The sequence below is a fragment of the Ursus maritimus genome, unplaced genomic scaffold, assembly GCF_017311325.1.
Source record: "Ursus maritimus isolate PB19 unplaced genomic scaffold, ASM1731132v1 scaffold_14, whole genome shotgun sequence".
NCBI lineage: Eukaryota > Metazoa > Chordata > Mammalia > Carnivora > Ursidae > Ursus > Ursus maritimus.
In genome coordinates this window covers 56,217,773-56,239,674 of record NW_024423786.1, presented here as the reverse complement: position 1 = coordinate 56,239,674, position 21,902 = coordinate 56,217,773, and the positions used below count along the sequence as shown (strand labels likewise).

At 64.1% G+C, this 21,902-nt stretch overlaps 4 protein-coding genes and 1 long non-coding RNA gene across 5 annotated transcripts in view; 3 read left to right on the top strand and 2 right to left on the bottom strand.

The window, feature by feature from the left end:
• Nucleotides 1-346: 346 nt before the first annotated feature.
• Nucleotides 347-3,187, top strand: AMH (anti-Mullerian hormone). Its single transcript, XM_040629709.1, is given in 5 exon segments — nt 347-779; nt 1,325-1,467; nt 1,874-1,982; nt 2,064-2,232; nt 2,314-3,187. Coding segments are annotated over 5 exon segments (1,728 nt in total).
• Nucleotides 3,188-3,458: 271 nt separating this feature from the next.
• Nucleotides 3,459-6,226, bottom strand: JSRP1 (junctional sarcoplasmic reticulum protein 1). Its single transcript, XM_040628299.1, has 6 exons — nt 6,043-6,226; nt 5,604-5,641; nt 5,324-5,444; nt 4,789-4,962; nt 4,071-4,159; nt 3,459-3,959 (listed from the first exon to the last, which is right to left on the bottom strand). Exons 1-6 carry the CDS (start codon nt 6,224-6,226, stop codon nt 3,558-3,560), a joined length of 1,008 nt encoding a protein of 335 aa, XP_040484233.1. The 3' UTR covers nt 3,459-3,557.
• Nucleotides 6,227-6,655: 429 nt separating this feature from the next.
• Nucleotides 6,656-8,906, top strand: LOC121102596. Its single transcript, XR_005834691.1, has 3 exons — nt 6,656-7,038; nt 7,501-7,598; nt 8,143-8,906. It is a non-coding gene; the product is annotated as an uncharacterized LOC121102596 (long non-coding RNA).
• Nucleotides 8,907-13,703: 4,797 nt separating this feature from the next.
• Nucleotides 13,704-16,540, top strand: OAZ1 (ornithine decarboxylase antizyme 1). The gene is given in 6 exon segments (XM_040629743.1): nt 13,704-13,945; nt 15,044-15,101; nt 15,103-15,189; nt 15,513-15,685; nt 15,921-16,006; nt 16,138-16,540. Coding segments are annotated over 6 exon segments (684 nt in total). The 5' UTR covers nt 13,704-13,799; the 3' UTR covers nt 16,272-16,540.
• Nucleotides 16,541-18,204: 1,664 nt separating this feature from the next.
• PEAK3 (PEAK family member 3) overlaps nt 18,205-21,902 on the bottom strand; it is a 6,047-nt gene continuing 2,349 nt past the window's right edge. Inside the window, exon 4 of the mRNA XM_040629777.1 lies at nt 18,205-19,641. Within this exon, the coding sequence (XP_040485711.1) occupies nt 18,859-19,641 (783 nt within the window). The 3' untranslated portion in view covers nt 18,205-18,858. The remainder of the gene's footprint in view (nt 19,642-21,902) is intronic.

Below are 21,902 nucleotides of genomic sequence, written 5' to 3'. Positions count from 1 at the left end.
CCCCCCCCCCCGGCCATGATCCCAGAGCTGTTGATAGTCTGGGGCGACACTCCCTGCTCCTGTTCCTGCTCCCATCTCCAGGGGGGGGGAAGACCTCTTCAAGGACAGGCCTTTGACAAGTTGGTCACAGGCTGCACCTTCTATCATGGGTAGGAAGATAGGCAGTGAGGCCGGAACAGAAGGGGCTTTGAGAGCAAGCTTCCCAGCCTGTCCCAGGCCATGGTGGGGCGCCAGGCACTGGTCCCCAAGGTCACATCCCAGGAGGAGATAGGGGCTGCTGTCCTGCACAAACAGCCTGGGCTCTCCCCATATAAGCCAGAGCCGCCCAGCCCTCCCGGCAGCCAGGATGTGGGCTCTGCCGCTCCGGCCGCCGGCCCTGGTACTGCTGGTGATGGGGCCCCTGCTGGGAGCCGGGGCCCCCAGAGGAGAGGGCTCCAGCGCCCCAGCCTCGCCTGGAGAGCCAGGCACTGGGGGGCTCATCTTCCACCAAGACTGGGACTGGCCGCTAGGCAGCCCACAAGACCCCCTGTGCCTGGTGACCCTGGACCAGACTGGCAACAGGAGCAGCACCCTGCTTCGGGTGGCGGGGGCCCTGAGAGGCTACGAGCACGCCTTCCTCGAGGTTGTGCAGCAGGCGCACTGGGGCCCCCGTGACCTGGCCGCCCTCGGGGTCTGCACCGCCAGCGCAGGGCAGCCCGGCCTGCTCCGTCTGCGGCAGCTGCAGGCGTGGCTGGGGGAGCCCGGGGGGCGGCGGCTGGCGGTGCTGCACCTGCAGGAAGGTAGGTGGGGGGCCGCGCCGTGAGCTGGGCTGGGGGTCTGGCTCCGGTCTCCTGAGAAGGGAGATGGCCACACTCTCAAGACCGGGCGCTGCCAGGGCCCCAGCTGCAGACCCCTCCCCGGGCTCCTCGAAGCCCCAAAGCTTGGCTCCCCAACCCACCCACTCCCGCACTTCTGGGGAAGGAGCCCAAGGGAGTGGGGCCAGCCCACCTGAAGGTCCAGCCGAGGGAGGCCTCCCCTGCGCCCCGGGCATCCCTGCTGTGCGAGCTGGCCTGTCCCCGGGAGCCACTGGCCTCAGACCCACTGGGGGAATGGGCCTCCCCCAACAGATAGCCCCAGACAGAGACCCCAGGGAGTCAGGGGTGACCTGTGGCAGCCTTGCCACCCACCCTGTCGAATGACCGGTGTCAGACCTCTTCCGCCAGGTCCCCAAGGCTCCCAGTTGAGGTGGGGGGTTCTCCCTGCCAGAATGCAAGATGGGCTTTGGGGAGGGGCTTGGGCTTCAGTGGCTCAGGTGTCGTCCCCTCCCTGTCTATCCTGGCCACAGTGACCTGGGAGCCAACATTCTCACTGAAGTTCCAGGACCCCCCACCTGGAGGAGCCAGTCCCCTAGAGCTGGCGCTGCTGGTGCTGTACCCCGGGCCTGGTCCTGAGGTCACTGTCACAGGGACTGGGCTGCCAGGCACCCAGGTACCAGGGCACTGAATGGGCCTGTTCCCGGGGCCTCCAGGGGCCCTCGCCCAGCAGAGGAGGGGGAGTGGGAGTGGTGGGGTGGTTTTTTTTTTTTTTTTTTTTAAGATTTTATTTATTTGAGAGAGAGCTGGGGGAGAGAGGAGGGGGGAGAGGGGTGCAGAGGGAGAGGGAGAAGCAGGCTCCCTGCTGAGCAGAGAGGCCGATGAAGGGGCAGGGCTCTATCCCAGGACTGTGGGATCGTGACCTGAGCCTAAGGCAGACACCCAACCAACTGAGCCTCCCAGGCGCCCCAGGAATGGGGTTTTAAAACCGAACAAGGTCCCAAGTGTCCTGGTTAGGCTGCGGGCAGAGCAGGGCTGGCATTCTCACCCCACCCAGTTTGGCTGAGCCCCCATCTCCACAGAACCTTTGCTGGTCCCGGGACACACGCTACCTAGTGCTGGCCGTGGACCACCCAGCGGGGGCCTGGCACAGCCCTGGGGTCACCCTGACCCTGCAACCCCGAGGCGATGGTAGGCTCCCAAAGAAGGGGACCTGGCAAGGGCAGGCTGCTCTTGGCCCCCAAACACTAAGCCACCCCCGGGTCCCGCCAGGCCACGCGGGTGCCCCCTGAAGCACCCCCCAGCTGCAGGAGCTGCTGTTCGGCCACGACCCCCGCTGCTTTACACGGATGACCCCGGCCCTGCTCCTGCTGCCACCGCCTGGGCCCACACCAATGCCCGCACATGGCCTCCTGGACCAAGTGCCCTTCCCACCACCCAGGTGTGCGCGCGCCCAGGTTGGGGGGGGGGCAATAGAGGAAGAACCTTGTACCTGCTCATACCTCCCAACTCCGCCCTCCAGGCCCTCCCAGGAGCAGGAGCCCAAGGAGCCACCGCCCAGCGCAGACCCCTTCCTGGAGACGCTCACGCGCCTGGTGCGCGCCCTGCGGGGGCCCCCGGCTAAAGCCTCGCCGCCGCGCCTGGCCCTGGACCCGGGCGCGCTGGCCGGCTTCCCGCAGGGCCTCGTCAACCTGTCCGACCCCGCGACACAGGAGCGCCTGCTCGACGGGGAGGAGCCGCTGCTGCTGCTGCTGCCACCCTCCACGGCCGCGGCCGGGGACCCCGCGCCACTGCAGGGCCCCGAGTCCGTGCCCTGGGCCGCGGGCCTAGGGCATCGCGTGGCCGCCGAGCTGCGGGCCGCGGCCGCCGAGCTCCGCGAGCTCCCGGGGCTGCCCCCGGCCGCCACGCCGCTGCTGGAGCGCCTGCTCGCGCTCTGCCCCGGGGACTCGGGGGACCCCGGCGGCCCGGGCGGCCCACTGCGCGCGCTGCTGCTGCTCAAAGCGCTGCAGGCTCTGCGCGCCGAGTGGCGGGGGCGCGAGCGGAGCGGGCCCCCACGGGCACAGCGCAGCGCGGGGGCCGGGGCGGCGGACGGGCCGTGCGCGCTGCGCGAGCTGAGCGTCGACCTGCGCGCCGAGCGCTCCGTGCTCATCCCCGAGACGTACCAGGCCAACAACTGCCAGGGCGCGTGCGGCTGGCCGCAGTCCGACCGCAACCCGCGCTACGGCAACCACGCGGTGCTGCTGCTCAAGATGCAGGCCCGCGGCGCCGCCCTGGCGCGCGCCCCGTGCTGCGTGCCCACTGCCTACGCCGGCAAGCTCCTCGTCAGCCTGTCGGAGGAGCGCATCCGCGCGCACCACGTGCCCAACATGGTGGCCACTGAGTGCGGCTGCCGGTGACCCCGCGCCGCGCCGCGAGTGGCGTCCCCGCCCGTATTTATTCGGACCCCAACTATCGCCCCAATAAAGCCCAGCAAGCACTAGCCCATGTGTACGTGCGTGTAGGGACAGGCGGGGGCCTCCTCCTGGCCGGCTGTCCCTTGGGGGTGGGGCGGGGTCATCCCCGACGGCGCCACTGCCTCGACTCCCGCCCCCACGCCACCTCCGCGCCTGGAGCTTCCACGTCCGCCATTCGGGCCCGGCAGCTTCCGGCGTGGAGGCTCAACGGAGCAGGCGACCCTGGGCTGCAGCATTCAATTTATTTCGCTGAACCGCGGGCCCCGCCCCGGGGGGGGTGTCCCAAGATTGTGTCCCAGGACCCGGGCCCGGCTCAGTCCCGCCCCTTGCCCGCCCGGTGCTTCTGGCGGCCCGGAGGCCGGTCGGCGTCGGCGCGCCGCGGGGAGTCCCAGGCCTGCCTCTTTCTGTGTCCCGGGTCTCGGGAGTCCTGCGCCCAGTGCGGATGGCCCCCTTCGCACACCTCCCAGCCCCGGGGTAGGGCTCCTCGGGGCTCCCTGGCGGCCCGCGGCTTCTCCTGCTTCCGAGGCCGCTCCTCCTTCCGCCGCTTCTCCTTCTGCAGCCTCTCCTCCTTCGGCGGCCTCTCCTTCCGAGGCCTCTCCTTCCGCGGAGGCTCCTTGGGCGCGCGCTTTTCTCCAACAGCCTTCTCGGCCTCCTCGGCCTCCTCCCGCTGCGGCGCCGGCGGTCCCGGTGGGGGCGCCCAAGCCTTGGGCTTCGGCTGCAGCAGCAACGCGGGTGAGGTGACATGGTGGGGTCAGCGCATACCTCCCCTGCGCGGGGCCTGGGCCCCTTCGCCCACCGCCCGTGGTCCCCTAATGGAAGCGCTTACCGGAGCGAGTGCTGCCTCCGGGGCCGAGCTTGGCGGTACCCATGGCTCAGGGACAGAGGCAGGGGCATCTGCCTCCCCAGCCACAGCATCTTGGAGGGGAGAGGAATCGAGTCAGCCCAGGCCCAGGTGCAGACCACACCCGCCATGTCGGCCCTCCCCCCTAGAGTTCCCTCTCTCCTCCCTCTGAGCCCTCAGTAGGGAAGGCCCCTGGCCTCCGCTGCTAAGGCGCCCCCTTCCCTCCAAATCTCCCTCATTCCAGTTATAAAGGGCTGGCCGTGTTTCTCCACGGGCTGCCGGAGCTCCCCTGTGCATACTACCCAAAGGGGGCTCCCAGGGCCAGTCCTGGGGGGCAAGGCCCATGAGGGGTGAGGACCTGTGCACAGAGGAGAGGTGCGCCAAGATCCAATCCGGGAGAGGAAGGGCCCCCCCCCCCAGAAGGTCCACGGTGGGGGAAGGGGTAGAGGCACTCTTCCCCAAAGCCCGCTCAGAGGGAGGGCCCAGGCCCCACCCTGGGGGCGCACAAGGTCAGTGGCTGAACGGGGGGTGCACAAGGTGGGGCACTGGGGGGACCGAGGACTCCTCCCAGAGTCCATACCAGGGAGAAGGGGGCCAGCGGGGGAGGGGGGCAGGTATATAAGACCCATTCCCTGAGGGGAGACACACAGACCCACCCCTCAGGGGGCACACGAGCTGCCCTGGGAGGGCTGCCCAGGCTCACCGCGGCACAGCTGGAAGGCCGAGCCCAGCAGTGCCACGAGAGAGGCCAGCACGAGGCACTTGTTGAGTGACAGGTCTCCCCAGGGCAGCTCCTTGCTCAGGGCCGGGGCTGGGGGCGGCGGCCGCTGCGGGGGCGGCGAGGCCTGCACCTTCCTGCGCGCGGGGCTCCGGGGCGCTGCGGGGAGCAAGGGCTGGGCTGGGCGCGGCCCCAAGGGGCTCTGCCCTGCCTGGTTCTGCGGCGGCCCGGCCCTGGGCCCAGGAATTAAGCCCTGCGTACTTCAGAGCTTCCCTGGAATGCGGAGAATACTCCAGAAGGTAATTAACTGAAGCCTAGTAGCACCTTAGCTTTTGTTACCATGAATGAGAGAAGGCTTCCAGCCCTATTACTGCTGCTGACGTGGAGACAGAACTCAGCCAGCAGCCCCACTGCACCCTGTTCCCCTCCCCCCCAGATCCGAGGACCCAGCCCAGGGCCTGCCCTCCTTTGCTGGGCCATACCCACTCCCCCACCTCATCCCTGCCTTCTGCAAACCTACTTGCTCCTGCTTTCAGCCTTTCTTTCCCGGGTGCTGGGGCCACTTTGGCCACGGGCTCCTTTTCTGTCTTCTTGGGCCTGGCATCCACACTGCCTGCGGGGCTGCCCTCAGCTTGAGAAACCTATGAGAAGTCATGAGTGGGCCGGGGTGTTTCCTTCCCCTCGTCCCTCCAAGAGAACCCAGACCCTTCCCATGGGGTGTAGAAAGCCACCCCCTTGGCCAGCATGTCCCTGACTCCAGGGGCATCCCAGGCAGAAACCCCAGGGCCCCGGCTACTCACATGGGGCCAGCTGCTAGAGTCGGCCAGCCTGGGCATCGCTGTTGGAAGAAAGAAGGAAGAGTCAAGGTCATGAGACACCCCCCCAGGCCCATCCCACCCTCAGCTGGGCTCTGCTGGGCTTTGCCAGGCCAGGGGTGGGGGATCGCTCCCATTTTACAGATTAGAAAGCAAATAGGCTCAGAGGCGGCCCTGCCCAAAGGCACAGCACTTGGCTGGCAAGCTGGGATTTGAATCCTGACCTGCGGGGCCTAGGACCTATGCCTCTGGGGCTCCTTAGAGATCCCGCCAGGGACTGATGGACACAGAGGCGAGAAACAGGGAGCATAGTTTGAGCCAGTCCAACGTGGGAGTCTTAGTCCTGGTCTCTGCCGGTCAGCCCCCTAGCTCAACAGCAGGACAGGGGCGGGGGGCTCTGTCCTGCCGGCTCCCCTGTGGGTACCTTGAGCCCTGTCCTCCTGGGGCTGGTCGGGGCAGGGGTCAGCCAGTGTGGAGAGGTCCTCGCCTGCTTGGCTGCTGCCCAGGCCTCCATCCAGCTCCTGCAAGGCCCTGGTTGTCATGGAGACGTCTGAGCCCCTCCGGTGGGGCTTGGGCAGGGGGAGGGCTAGAGAGGAGGCGTCTTGCATCAGAGGCGTCTTGCATTTGCTGAGCCCCTGCTGTGGGCCTGGGCCTGACCTGAGGGCACCCTTTGTACACGAATAAAGTGGCCCTGTGCCTCTCAGCTCAGCCCCTGCTGGTCCTTCTGCCTGGAACCTCCCTCACGGGGCAGATTCATACTCTGGCGGGCGTGGCCCAGCTGCCGGCCGCCCAGGCCCCCTCCCTGCCCTGGGACCCCTCCCTGAGCACACAGAGGCCGCTGGGGCCCAGAGAGGGCTGGGACCCACCAGAAGTCACACGCAGATGAGTGAAGAGAGCCCAGACCAGAACCCTTGGCCCCAGGGTCGGCTCATGTTCTTTGAGACCAGGCACTATTTTTATCCAGGGTCAGGCCAGAGGAACAGGCCTAGGAGCCGCCCGGCCCCTCAGGCTTTTGCCCCCGCGGGGTCTCTGCACCCGTTCCTGGCACGCAAGCCCCAGCCCCTCGGTCTAGAAGCCCAGGCTGAGCAAGCAGGACCGGCCACTAAAGGCAGGGGCGGGGGGCCCCGGGGGCTTCCTGATGCCAACGCTGGGGCCCCTGCCTCCTCCCACGGCCTCTGCTCCCACAGGGCACATGAGGAAACTGAGTCTCCAGAGAGAGCCCTCCACCAGAGCTGGTAGGCAGCTCACGCTCGAACCCAGCTCTGCCGGCGTCCCACAGCCGTGCTTCTGGGGTCCTCGTGCCCCCGGCCGCCAGCGTGGGTGTGTTCTAACACCTCTGGTCAGAAGAGTGACCCTTCCCCGGGGCTGGAGCAGGGCACTGTGCGAGGGGCCCAAACGGGCCGTGGGCAGGCACCCTTAGGTAAGTAGGGGGCACCCACAACAGTTGGGGACCCCCATGGACCTCAGAGATGCCCTCCCCGGACCCAAGGGACCCCCTCCTCTGCCCAGGCCGCCCCCTGCCCTACTTACTCCACGGCCACCACGGTGAGCCCGCTGGACAGATGGAGCCCAGGGAGGGTGGCCCCAAGACAGACAGCAACAGGTGGCTGGAGGCTGCAACGTGGGCCAATCCGCTCTGCAGACTGCGGTGGCGGGAGGGGAGGAGGGCCGCCGGGGGCTGGGGCTGGCGCGGCCCCACCCTTGCAGCAGGACTGGGCCTTGGCCAGAGGGGGACCCCACCCCCACTTCAGCACAGAGCCACTGCCTGGCTGGCCACAGTGGTCTGGGGACGTTGCTTTCTGGCTCTGAGCCTCAGAGAAGCAGGTCCTGGAGGTGAGGGAGCCCACAAAAGGTCACCTTGCTTTCTCTCTCGAATTGTCAGCAGGCCTGTGAAGCACGAAGTCTGAGCCGGGCTCCGCCGCGGTGAAGCCAACCGTGTCCCCGATCCCGGAGCAGCCGGGGATGGCCCGTGGGACCAGGGTGAGACGGAGGCCTCCGCGGGCCGGCTGGCGCAGAGCACCCGCGGAGAGGCCTGTTTCCTGATCTAGGATCCTAATTCAACAGCCACTCCATAACCACGGGCAGCTCCAGAATATTGTCACCCCGAGGACAGCCTCCTCCCCGTTCACCTCCCTCCCGCAGCCCCCATCCCCCGCGAGCCCCCTTCCCGTCCGTGGAGGAGCCTGTTCTGGACGTGTCACACACGTGGACTCCCACGCCGTGGGGCCTTGTGTGTCTGGTTCCCTCCCTGAGCATTGTGGGCTGGGGTCCATCCCCGGGGCAGCGCGGGTGGGCACCTCGCTCCTGTGTGCAGTTGAGGGATGTTCCCGTTAGTGGGGGACATGCTGTATCTGTTCCTTCCCATCTGACAGGGCTGGGATTGGTGGGGGGAGAGGAAGTGACTTGGTCACGTCCAGTGTCAGATCCTGTCTTTATAAAATGTTCATCATGGATTATTTTTCATTATTTTTTTTATTGTGGTAAATACACATAACATGAAATCTATCACTTTAACCGTCTCCAGGTGCACAGGCCCGCGGCATGAAGCACGCTCACCCCACCCTCCGTCTCCAGAACGTTGCGTCTCCCCACACAGAGACGCTGTCCCCAGGAAGCACGGACTCCGCACCCCCTCCCCACCCCTGGCTCCCACCAGCTCCTCTCTGTCTGTGTGGACGGGACTCCTCTGGGGACCTCCTGGGAGTGGGGTCCTGCGGGATGTGTCCTTCTGGGTCTGGCTGCTCTCGCTGAGCCCGGCGTCCTCAGGGTCCGTCCACGTCGTGGCCGGTGTCGGGATCCCTTCCGTTTGAGGTCTGGCTCGCGTTCCAGCGTGTGGACGGGCCGCACTGTGTTCGTCCTTCATCCGTGGACGGACACTTGGGGTGTTTCTACCTTTCGGCTGCCGTGAATCGTGTTGTTGTGAGCACAGGTGTGCAGATGCCTGTTTGAATCTCTCCTTTCAATTCTTTTGTTCTTGACACCGGCTTTAGGAAATACACTTTACAACCCAGACTAGTCACCAGTAAGAAAAGGTGGTTTTTAATATTAGAATGTGGGAAGATAACCCAAGGTTACATCACAAGGAGTTCCAGGGGCACCTGGGTGGTGTGTTCGGTTAAGCGTCCGATTCTTGGTTTCAGCTCGGGTCATGATCTCAGGGTCGTGAGATCAAGTCCCGTGTCGGGCTCTGTGCTGGGCTGGAGCCTGCTTAAGATTCTCTCTCTCCCTCTCCCCCTCCCCCCCTAAAAAATAAATAACATTTTAAAAATATGAGAGTATTGCATAGTATATGAATTCTATCAGATCAAACCTGTTACAAAATGTTAGGAGTTCCAGATAAAGATACAGACATATAGAATAAATATATTATTTACAATAAATCATATTATATGTTAATTATTATCATAGAGATATAATACATTGAATAAGGTAGATAGATAAATAAATACCATGAAACTAGACACAGCAAAATACGTGTTTATAAATATACAAGTGTATTAAAATGTGTATAATGCAGGGTATTTCACATACACACATATGGTATAAACACAGATATTAAAAATATACACAAAACAGTCTGGTAAGAAATATGCTCCTAGATATTTAGTATCCTCAGTGAACGCCATTGCTCTTGGCTTTATTTTTTAAGTCATTTCCACGCCCAACATGGGGCTCAAACTCAGTCCCGAGGTGGAGAGTCGGGACTCCTCGGACTGAGCCCACCGGGCGCCCCGTGGGTCCCATATTTAGCAACAGAAAATCTATACAAACAACGGTTCACCTGGTGAGCACAGAGGAGGGGGCCGCGGGGGGCCGGGTACAGAACAGCCGCGTCTTCATGTTCAGACCCCGCCTGCGACCGTTTTTCCTCTATCACGGACCCTCTGCGGAAACATTTGCCACGCCGGCTGTATCGAGGAGCACGAAGATGGAAACTACAGAGATAAGAGGAACGGTTCCCAGGGTTTGAGATAAGCCCTGCTCACGTCTGTGTCATCCCTCCCCTCGGGGGCTCTCAGCACGTGTCTGCGAAGTTGTCCCAATGCCACCCGTGTGGTCTGCCGTCCCGCGCTTTATCTCTCGGCCGCAGACGCGTGCGTGGATTGGCGGCCGGACTGCAGCCGGCGGAGCCTTCCTTGGCCCCGACGCACGGGCAGGAGGACACCTGCCACAACTCTCGCCTGTTTTCCTGCTGCTTGGTCCACGGTCCAAAGGCCGTCTGCCTTTCTGTTCCCAGGAGCAGGGATCGGAGAACAGGCCAGGCCGGACATGGTAAGAGGAGCTTTGAGCTTCTTCTGGTTTTAGTTTTTAGCACTTTATTACGAAAATTTCCAAACGGTTGAGGAGCTTTTCCGGCAGACACACACCACACACCTCCCACCTCCATCCCGCGGGTGATGGTTCCTGCTTTTGCTCTGTCCGGCTCCAGCTGCGTGTCTGCGGCCCCGTCACCCATCTTACTGTCCCTTTCAAAGTCAGATGTAGACATTGAAACGCTTCAGCAAGAACTAGAGATCCATGCGTTTGGCTGAAACTCCCATGTCACCGGCTGTCACTGACCCAGAAGCCGGAGGTCGGCCTTGCTCCACGTGGGAGCTCCCTGGGGCCACTGTGATCGTCACAAATTTAGTGGCTTAAAACCGCAGGGACTGATTCTCTGACAGTTCTGGGCTCAGAAGTCCTAACACCCCAGGGAGACCCGGCTCCTGCCTCTTCCTGGCCCGCGGCGCCCCTTCCATCCTCACCGCCAGCAGTGCGGGGTCTGCCGTCTCTGGGACTCCCGCCCTCTGCCTCCTTCTCGTGAGAACCTCATGAGGACGCCGGGCCCCCCGGGAGCCCAGGGTCACCCCCACCTCGGGGCCTTGACTTGCTCCCACTTCAAAGTTCCTTTCACCACGTGAGGTGACACATCCACACATTCTGGAACTAAGACAGGGACGTTTTGGGGGCCATTATTCAGCCAACTATACAAATCCTTTTGAAAACTCCGAGGCCCCCAGCTTCCCTGGCACCCCCAGATACCTAACGTTGCCATACTGACTTCACCCGGACACGAGACAGAGGCTCTCTCCCTCCTTGACATGCTCGCACCACATCCTCTGCTGTCCTGGACCTGCAGCTCAGCTCTCACCACTTCCAAGAAGCCCTCCCCGATACCCCTCTTTCCTACCCTTCGGTCTAGGGGGTCCCTCACTTCTCACAGACTCCTGTTCCCAGCAAGGCCCATCCCAGCAGTCTGATTTCTCTCTTGGTCCCCAGCAAGCCCAGCCAGGACAGCCTGCCTCGAGCACCTGATCTGGAGCCTTCCTCCGCAACCCCCCCCAGGTCCTCTGAGAGTGGAGGTGCCTTCCTCACAGACTCAGCACTTACAGGCGCACCCAGAGCAGATGGAGAAAGGAGAACATATTTGCGGGACACGGGGCGGTGTCTTGGGACATCTGTGGTTGTCACGACAGAGGGAGCTCCTGGCACCGAGTGCTGGGGACCAGAGATGTGCCAGGATGGCCCCCAGACATGACCGGCCTGAGCGTGCACAGTGGGAATCCATTGCGGCCTGAGTACCTGAACGCCGTGTGCGGTAACCAGGATCCAGCAGCGAGCAAGCCTCTTCATGCAGATGAAATCTGGAAAGACATTTTGACCTGGCCTCGGTGTTTCCAGTCCTGGTGGTGGCAGGCTCCCCGGACCCCCTCTGCCCCCACAGCCAGTAACGCTGGTGAAAAAGCTCCTCGACCCAGCTGCCCCCACCTCCCTGACAGCAAGCAGAGGGAGCCATCCCCCGACCCAGAGCCCACCCTCCTCGGGAGGACAGGGGACACTGCTCCTACATCCCTGCCCCATGCCGCGACCCTCAGATGCCCTGCCCCTCCCCGCAGCGGCTCTCCCTGCCTCGGATGCCCTGCCCTACCTGACCCCACACGTACCCCTTTCCTCTCCAACCTCTGCTTCGTCGCGAGCTGCTGCAACTTGTTTTTACCAAGAGGCTTCATTTTCCGCTTTTCCACCCACAATGATTTTAAATCCAAAGACTGCTTTGGCCAGCAACAGCACAAGACCTATCAAGGAAGAAGGGACCCTTCCCACCCAAGTCCTGGGTCCCTCGAGGCTCCGGGCGGTTCCCTGTGGGCTGACGAGGGCTACACCTCATTGTGCAGTCTCTGCCCCCCAGGTGAGGCGTTCGGGTGCTCACCGGACCAGGCCAGAGACAGTCTCGCACCCACCAGCGCTGAGGGTCGGGCGTGACCTCTGTCACTTTCTGGTCTGAGGCATGGGGGGTAAACACCATATGACCCAGTGACCCGTGGCAGGTCTGGATTCTGGACTCTCGGCCCCAAATCACTTGTCTGTGCAAAACACTGGAGAGCCAACAAGAGGCAACGCCCCCCCCCAAAAAAACAAAACCAAAAACCAAAAAAAGCAAAACCAGATTTCAAAACTCAGAGGCTCTTTCAGCCTCAAGACAGGGCCTACACCACACCAAAGACACTGATGCTACGAACAGTGAGGACAGCGGTGCAGCGCCCGAGGGTGGGTGGGCTGGAGGGAGCCTTTGCCGTGAAAGTGTGAGCCTCGGCGCCATGACGGCAAACACCTGGAAAGTTAACGAGGAATCCACTCGCTTTTAATTTTCACCACGGGCTGCAGTTCTAAACAGTCACGGATTAAATATTCTTTCCCGGGAAATTCCTTGGTTGGCCCAACACAAGCAATTCTTAGAGTTTTTGTGGAGTGTTCATGATGCATGTACGGAAGCTGTAGCCAGGCCGTTTTTACTTGGAAGTATTGTAGAGTAATAAACACCGCATCCCCCCTGGAAGGGAACTGAGAGACACACGGGGATTCAGCGCGTGTGCTTTGGAGAGAAAGCTCCTGTGGGTTTTGCAATCATTCAGGGTCTCTTTGGGGAAAGTTTGTGTCTCTAATCCAAACGGACACAGTAGATTGAAATAAAAATGAGATAAAAACGAGAGGCACGATTTTTAAGACAAAGAAACAGACAGCAGTTGCTTCTGTCCCACCTAGCTCTCCTGAGCCTCTACTTGGGCCTGAAAGTAAAACCACGAACGGAAGCAGGATCTGCAAGGTCAGCGGACCATTCGATCACCGGCAACACTCCCACCTTCAAGTTCTGGAGCAGGACCCCTGCCTGGACAGGTCGCGTTCTCCCGGGAGGGGTCCGCACTGACCCGGGGAGAGGTCTGCATTGACCCGGGAAGAGTCTGCGTTCACCGGGGAGGGGTCTGCGTTCACCGGGGAGGGGTCTGCATTGACCCGGGAAGAGTCTGCGTTCACCCGGGGAGGGGTCTGCACTGACCCGGGAGGGGTCTGCGTTCACCGGGGAGGGGTCTGCATTGACCCGGGAAGAGTCTGCGTTCACCCGGGGAGGGGTCTGCACTGACCCAGGGAGGGGTCTACGTTGACCTGGGAGGGGTCTGCGTTCCTCCGGGAAGGGTCTGAGTTTCTCTGCGAGCCGGAGGGTCGTTGGCTAAGCTCGGACGCGACGAGCACGATTTCACTAAATCTGAGTATCTTCAGCATGGAAGGTTCTCTGTTTAACTGCGGCTGTTCTGAAACGTGCAAGACCGAACCCAGAAAACTACCGCCGGACCGACACTTCCGAAGTTATCACGGAAAGAAATGGGGTGGGGGCTCTGGGACCTCTGCCTGCGAATACGGGGACCTCTGTCGCCCCGAGCTTCGCGGGACAGGGGGCCCCACTGGGGGAGGGACCCCAGCGAGGGCGACAACGGCCACGGCGGAGACGCCGCCACCGCCAGCCTCCGGAAAACCCGCAGAGAGCAACGACCCCCGCCCCTGACCCCAGGCCCCGCTGATGGGGGCGGGACGCGCGCGCCGCGTTCTCGACACCACGGCGCCCCGCCTCCCGCGCGCCCGCAGAGAGACGCCAGGATGGAGGGGGTGGGACCTGCGTTGGCCCCGCCCCACACTTGGCCGTCCGCCAATCAGACGCCGAGAGGGGCGGGCGCGCCTGGAATTCTAGGGGGCTCCGTGGCCCCGCCCCCTCGCGCGGCCGCGTTCCAGGCGGCGTGGGGGCGTGGCCCGGGCGCGGCGCCTATAAAGGCGGGCGGCGGCGGCGGCGCCATTTTGCGAACGGCGAGCAGCGGCGGCGGCGCGGAGAAGCGCAGCGGAGGTTTTCTGGTTTCGGACCCCAGCGGCCGGATGGTGAAATCCTCCCTGCAGCGGATCCTCAACAGCCACTGCTTCGCCAGAGAGAAGGAAGGGGATAAACCCAGCACCACCGTCCACGCCACCCGCACCATGCCGCTCCTCAGCCTGCACAGCCGCGGAGGCCGCAGCAGCGAGAGGTGAGCGCCCCGCCCCCGCCCCCGCCCCCGCCCGAAGCTTCCAGAAGCGCCGCCGCGCAGGCTCGCGGGGAGCCGGCCGCGGGGCGCCACGGAGGTCCCGGGAGCGCGAGATCCGCCCCTTTGTCGAGGCCTCAATCGCGCCGGGGGCGGGGCGGGCGGCCACCCGCGCCGGGGGCGCTTCGGGGTCCCCGGGGGCCCGGCGGGGGGCGGGTAGGGGGGGTGGGCGCGAGGCGGGCGCGGCCGGCTGCCGTGGGCCGCGGGGGCAGACGGGGGAGCAGCGCCGCCGAGCGGGGGTCCCCCGCCGGGGCCCCCGAGGGAGCGCGGAGCATAGGGCGCCACGTAGACGCGGCCGGGGCCGCCTTCGTCGGGGGGCGGTCGTGTTCGCCTCCCGGGGCCAGGGCTCTCCGACGACGCGCGTCTGCGGCAGGTGGCAGGGTCTCTGACGGCGCCCCCTGGGCTGGCCGTGGAGATGGGGGGGCGGCCCGCGGACGCGGTCCTGAGCCCGGAGGCCGTCGGGCCGCGGATGGGGGGGGTACCCCGACGCGAGCCGTGCAAAATGGAGGCGACTTTGGGGCCTGTTTACACTGCGCAGCAAATGGCTGCTGGCGCTGCCGAGCGCGCCGATTGTGAAAACCTCCCTCGGGGCCGCGGGCCGCGTCTGCCGCGATGACGCAACCCCGAGGCCCGTGGGGAGGGTGCGGGAGGGGTGCCGTCCGGGGCGCCGCTCGAGGCTGGCCCGGCTGGGAGGCTGCCGGAGGCCAGGAAGAGCCGGCGGTTCGGTTTTCTGCGCGGCCTGCGGGAGGGAGAAGGGGAAGTCGACGCGGTGCGGGTGGAAAACGGGAAGTCTTTCGGAGGACAGGGAGGGCTAGGGCGGGGGCAGGCCCGGGGCCTGGTGTAAGATGGCTGGGGGGGGGCAGGGACGAGCCCGGGGGCCCTTCGAGCCCCGAGCGCTGGCCCGCTGCCCTGACAGGCGGAAGTGGCCGTGGCTCGCAGTGTAAACACGAGCCTGGCTGAGGGCGGTGACTGGGAGGGCCCTGGCCTTCTGTTGGGCCTTGGGGGGGCTCCTCCCAGTTGGGCTGAGCGCCCCGTTTCTTCCAGTTCCAGGGTCTCTCCTAACTGCTGTAGTAACCTGGGTCCAGGGCCTCGGTGGTGCTCCTGATGTCCCTCACCCACCCCTGAAGATCCCAGGTGGGCGAGGGAATAGTCAGAGGGATCACAATCTTTCAGCTAATTTATTTTATTCTGTAAGTACCCCGTCCTTCTGGCTGCCATGGTGGGGGGGGGGGTAGCACACCTGTGTGCACCTGCTTCTCACCTCCACGGCTTGGTTTAACCTTCAGGGTTGGGTTCCCACTGGGGTCTGGGCGTCCCTGGAGCCCCTGTACTGGCCCCAGCGCCCTTCTCCCCTGTCCAGACAGCATTGCGCTGGGGGGGGGGGTGTATGTGTGTCATTTTTGTGCCTCTCGGGGCTCTGCAAAGTGTTGGCTGTGGTGAGGCAGCAGGCAGGAGCCCCAGCGGTGAGAACTGGCTGGTGTGTGAGGTGCAGGTCGGCGCTCTTCTCCGGCAGGATAATCGGCTGAATGTAACAGAGGAACTAACGTCTAACAGCAAGACGAGGATTCTGAACGTCCAGACCAGGCTCACGGGTTCCAAACACATTAACTGGAGAGCCGTGCTGAGCAGCGGCTGCCTCTACGTCGAGATCCCGGGCGGCGCTCTGCCCGAGGGGAGCAAGGACAGGTGAGGGCTGAGTCAGGAGCCAGGCTGGCCCTCCTCATTTTGGGGTGCTGGGGCTTTTCTGTGGGCCAGCCGTTCTCGGGAGAATCTGCCTCTGGGGCTGGGGTGGGGGGAGCTGTGGTGGCGGTGACTGGGGTGCTGCTCTGCCAGGAATGCCAGCAGCATGGGGGGGCTGCTCCCCGGAAATGAGGCTGGGGGCCCCTGGGCAGGGCTGGCGGAGCTGATGTCGGCCTTTCAGCTTCGCAGTTCTTCTCGAGTTCGCGGAGGAGCGGCTCCACGCCGCCCGTGTCTTCATCTGCTTCCACAAGAACCGTGATGACAGAGGTAGGGGACTCCGGTGCCTGCTGCCCTGGGTGGTGGGGCCGGCAGGGTGGGGGGCGGGGCACACAGGGTCTTGCCACACCTACAGGGCGCTGGTGGCCCCAGCAGCGGCTCTGACTCCGTTTCCTCTGCAGCCGCCTTGCTCCGGACCTTCAGCTTTATGGGCTTTGAGATTGTGAGACCGGGGCATCCCCTCGTCCCCAAGAGACCCGACGCTTGCTTCATGGCCTACACGTTTGAGAGAGAGTCCTCGGGTGAGGAGGAGTAGTGGCAGTGCCGCCTGCGTCCCTCGCGCTTTGCCGCCGCCGGAGCCCTGGATCGCAGTCCCTTGCGTGCTGCGCGTGGTGCGGGTGGCGGGCCCGACCGCTGCGCTAGGGTGCAGAGGGCAGGTCCGCTCATCTCTGCTGGGTTCGTCCGCATGTTGTGATTGTGCAAATAAACGCTCACTCCAAATTAGCGGTATATTTCTTGAAGTTTAATATTGTGTTTGTGATACTGAAGTACTTGCTTTAATTCTAAATAAAAGTTTATATTTTACTTTTTTATTGCTGGTTTAAGATGATTCCGATTGTTCCTGTATTTGGAGGAGGAGTTTCTCATTTGACGGCTCTTGGAAATCTTAGGTCTCTTATCTTCGAAAGATCGGTGTTAATCTACCCTTCTAGTGCTCTGAAAAATCTGAATAAAAGTGATGACACCTCCAAGACCTGTGTTGGCTCAGTGGTGTTCCCCCGGCCACTGTCCCCACCCGCCACCCCGGACTGGAGGGTGTGGGGCAAGGGGGCGTGCGTGTGTCCTGAGCTGTGTGACCCCCTTCCGCAAGGGGAACCGCCTCACCTCCCTGGCCCCGGCCCGTGCCTGTGGGATCCGATGCAAGGCCAGGCCCCGGGGGCTGTGGGCTGCCTCTACCTCACGTTTTCACGGCCCTTCGCAGCAGCCTGGCTGCCCCACCCCAAACCTGGGCCTACTGCTCCTGTGCCTTATCTGGGATGGCCACGCTGCCTGCTGGCTGAGTTCCTGCTCGCCCTGAACTGGTTCACTTCTGCTCCTGGTTGATGTGTGGGGTGTGGCTTGGGCTGCCTGGGACTTGAGGCGCTGAGGTGTGGGGGTGTGTCTGAACTTGGGCCCCACCCTTAGCACCTGTGTGGGCCCCATGGACACTAGTACCCCTGGGGGAGGGCCTTGCAAGGTTACGCTGGGGCAGGAGCGCTCTGGCGGTGGGGGTCACAGCAGGGATGCAGGAAGGCAGACAAGAGGGGCCTGCAGAGGGTCCGCTGGGGTGAGGGGGGTGGGTCCTGAAGGCCCAAGATCGGCAGGGCTGCAGCGCCACCTGCTGGCCACATCTGGGAGCATGGCCTAGAGATTCACCTCCAGGCCTCTGCTGAGAGCCTGGAAAAGGAGGCATCTTTTATGGAGCAGGAAAGGTACTTGCAGGGGCTGGAATATATATTTGGGGCTGGGGTAGGCTGTCCAGTTACCTGAGGATGGAGCTGGCCTTTAAAGGTCTGAAGGGACAGCTGGACAACACTCCAGTCTGGGGGGAGCGCAAGGATGGATGAAGGTCTTTGCAGTTGGGGTGTTGAAGGATGAATAGGAGTCTGAAGCAGCCGAGTAGAGGGAGAGTGATCGAGGGGAAGAAACAGCTCGGGCAAGTTCTGGAGGTCAGAAAGCTCCCCAGGGAGGCAGTGTGGCAGGAAGTGTCGGCCAGAGAGCTGTGGAGCTGCTGGAGGGGCCTTACTGTATTCTGAGGGTACTAAGGAGCCATGGGAGATGCTTGAGCAGGAGAGAAACCTCCAGGTTAGCCATGACGGGGGAGGGGAAGTGAGGGGGCATGACTGGAGCCCCAGAGGCAAGGGCAGTGGGGCCCCTCAGGGCCTGTGTGTCCATTTTTTCAGAGGTGTGAACTGAGACCTTCTCCCTTAGGTTCCCTGACGAGTCTTCCTTGCCAGTTTATCCCATCACCCTATGTGATTCAACACCTACCGTGTGTTAGGCCTGGTTTCTGCCCTCAGGGAACTCAGCCTGGTGGGTGAGGTGGCCAGATGGCAGGCCGTGAGATAAATACTTCTGGGGGGTGATGGGTGCTCTGGCGGGGGAGCGAGCGGGGAGGCACGGGGAGGAGCGACAGTGGGCCCAGGAGGGGCAACTTTATTTGCTTAGAGGAGGTGAGATTCGGGCAGTCTGGCGGAGCGGCCCCGGATGGAATTGAATTTCACGGAGGAAGAGCGCGGAGGCCAGGGTGGGTGGAGAGAGTGGGGCAGGTAGAAGGCACAGGACGCCGTGGGGACGCTTGGGCAGGGGCGGGCTGTGCTGGGTGGGCTGGGTGTCTCAGGTTCTAGGAGCTTCCCTCCCCCTGGAGACCCAAGCGGGTCTAGACAAGTATATTCGTACGAAGAGTCACTGACCACCCTCAGCACGAGGGGGTGCTCCGGGGCCAGAGATGGCTCTGCTACCAGCACGGAGGACGGTGTCCACCTTCTCACTGAGGCCGTGACCCTCAGACTCGAGCACCGGAAGGGCAGCCTCGCTTCTGCTGGATGGTGGGGGTAACAGCCGCACCCTCACACAGACCTTGGCTGACAGGGAGTGCCCACCCCTGAAAGAGGGGTGGGCTGTCCTGGCGTCAGAAAGCCTCAGGAGGCACTGGCCATTAGCCCCCAGCCCCCGGCCTTCCTGGGGAGGACTTGGGCCTAAGTCCCCAGCGTGGAAGGGGCGGGCATTGGAGAGGAGGTGGCCACAGTCCTTCACTCTTTCTGGAAGAGGGTGTCCCCTCTATCATGGGGGCAATCTACACTGGCCTTCTAGCCCCAGTCCCGGGAAGGGTGCCTACCTCTCGGCGAGGCCCTTGGAAGGCATCAGTCCCACAACAGTACCAGGGCGTGGCCCAGGGAGGCCTCCGTGGCCTCAGCCAGGTATTCGCAGCACAGCCAGTCCTCCAGGCCCGGCGCCTCCCCAGCCGCGGCCCGCTCGGCCAGGTGCAAGACCAGCAGCGCGCGGCGCACCTGCAGCCAGGGCCCTAGCGGGGCTCCCTGGCGGAGCAGCTCAGGCCCAGGCCCCCAGAGCAGCGCCTGCAGCGCACCCCGCGTCTGGGCCGCCGAGGGCCTCCAGCGGGCCAGCTGGGCCGCCAGGGTCTCCAGGCCAGCCGCCAAGGGCGTGGCCGAGGGCGCAGCAGGGCCGAGTAGGACGCGGAGCAGGCGGCTCAGCTGCCGCGCGTGGCCGCCCAGGGGTCCCGCGGGCCGTGGGTGGACGCGGCCAAAGTCGGCCAGCAGCAGGCGTGGGGGCCCTGCCGCTGCACAGCCCCGTGGTGCCGCCAGCAGCAGGTTCTCTGGCCGGAGCTCCGCCAGCACCGCGCCCCACGCCTCCAGGTGCTCCAGGGCTGAGCTCAGCTGCAGCAGCAGCAGGGCCACCAGCCGGGGGAACTCCGCGTGCCGCGGCCGCCTGCCCGCCTCTGACAGCCACTGGCTCACTGTGCACTCAGGCACCTCGGCTGCCAGCACCACGGGGCCTCTCCAGGGCACGTCCGGCAGCGCGCCCTCGGGCACCAGGCCACACAGCTCCTGGAGGTTGAAGTGTGGGGCCAGCGAGGCCTGCAGCTCCAGGCCCCACGGGTGGGGCTTCTCTGCTCCCGGCTTGGGCACCTGAGGGGCACAGGGGGGCCATCAGGGGCCTGACCGTGGAAGCCTTCCTGCCCGCCCTGCCTGCGCCCACTGCGGTTGGGGAGGGGGAAGCGGCTGCTCGGCCTCCAGCAGCAGGAGTTATGCGTGAATTTGGAGGTCTGTTGCCCACGTGCTACGGAGAATGGTGTTTCGGGGTCAAAGTGCAGCCTGCCAAGGGGCGCGAGGAAGGGGGCCGCGCGGAAGGGGGCCGCGTAGGGGCCAGGGCCGGGCCGTTCAGGAGAAATACGACTCGGGCCGCGGTGTAATTGAACATCTCCAGTAGCCACGTCGTAAACGTGGTAAGAAATGTGAACATAAATTTCACACTCTATTTTATTTGACCCAATATATCCAAAACGTTATCACGCAGCAGTCTTGGATGTCAGAGCTACTAATGAGGTGTTTCGCATTGTGGCTATTTTTCGATCGTGGGTCCTGGAGATCTGGTGTGCAGCTGACAGCACATCTCCGTGGGGACCAGCCCTGTTTCAAGGGCTCAGAAGTCCCAGCGGCCAGCGGCCGCAGTACTGGACAGCAAAGCTCTTTCTAGAAGGCCAGGGGGAGCATCAGCTCTGGGAATTACATTAGAATCAACTGGGGGGGGGGGTTAAAAACTACGCCCCCAGGGCCTTCTGGGCTGCAGCCAGGATCCCATGGTCCGCTCCGCAGGAGGCCCGCGACACCGTGCTCCCTCAGTGCTCCAGGGTGCGGAAAGGACGGGCCCCTGCCAGCCCGGGTTGTCTAATGGCCGGGGACCCACCAAAACGGTGGTGGGTGTGACGCGGGGTGGCTTAACGGGGATCTTTCCTTTTCCTGAGTGGCGCATAAAAACGGAAGGATCTTATGACAGTGTGGTGATGGTTGCGTCACACAGGGAGTGCAGGGAGCCGGTGGGCAGGGCATCTTGGGGTCCTCAGAGTGGCTCAGGGCACCCGGAAGGGCTCCGACGTTTGACGGTGGCCAATGATGGTCATTAACGAGGTGGCCACCAGCTGCCTGCGCCTGTTGAACTCAGCGGCTGCCTAGCGCCGGAGTTCGCTGGAGACCGCGTTAAAATGCAGGCTCCTGGGCTCCCGGGAGGTGTGGGGGGTTAAGACGACCAGGCGAGTTGCAGGCCCGTGGCCCCACGCTTCAGAAAGGTGGTTCCCAGGGCTGACGGTGTTAGTTTGCGTTAGTTGCAAAATAAGCGGGGAGGCCCGAGCTGTCTGTGTGTTCTGGGGTACGCCCAAGAGGGGACCCTGGGAAAGTTCCGGGGGTGTGTGTGTGGCGGGCTCACCTTGGCAGCCAGCATGTGCCACGCCTCGTCGCCCACCCGCACCAGGCGGTAGTACAGGGCATCCCCACTCTCCGTGCACGGCGAGCTGTCCAGGAGGCGGAAGCCGTGGCCTGGGTGGCAGGGGCCGGGGCGGCCCCCCAGCAGCCGGGCCTGGAGCCGGGCGTGCACGGTGCGCAGGCCCTCCAGCTGCCGGGCCTCCAGCATGGCGCTCACGGCCTCGGGGCGATGCAGGTCGTGCAAGGCAAGGCCCAGCAGGCTGTCCGGCGAGGGGAAGTGCAGCTCCACAGGGGGACCGGCGGCCCAAGCTTGGCCATTGCCTGCCTGGCTTTCGTCCACACTGTGGGACCCCAGAAGGGGCCTCCGAGGCTGCCCCGCCAGAGCAGGGCTGGAGCTGGGCACCCTGTGGGTGGGCAGGGACTGGGTCCTGGCCAGGGTCTTCTTGGGCAGGGGTGGGGGCGGGGGCTGCGAGTCAGTCGAGCGGGGCCCAGATGTCCGGGGGCGGCAGGCCTTGGAGGGCAGCAGTTGGGCGCGGACCTCACCTGGAGGGCAGCGGGGAAGGGGGTGAGGACATGCGGAGTTCGGGCCCCCCAGCTACCGCTGCACCCGCTACAGAATGAGAGGACTGGCCCCCTGGGGCACGAATGCCATCCCCAGTCTAGGGAGGAGCGAGCAGCGGTGGCAGAGAGGTGGGGGCCCACACCAGGCGACCCCGTGTCCCTGCGTGGCTCTAGCCAGATGCCCCCCGCCCCCGTGAACCCCAGCTTGCTCATGTTACAAGCTGATGATCCCGGCTTTCCTCCTTCCTCAGCAGAGCGTTAGGGAGGATGCGGCAAGCGAGCTGAGCGGCCCTCAGGCACAGGGCTCCCCAAGGGGTAACCAGAGCCTCAGCCCTTCAGCTCAGCCACCCGCCCCTGCCGGCCCGTGTCCCCCAGCCGGGCCCCCGGGGGGCTCACCAAGGTTGCTGTAG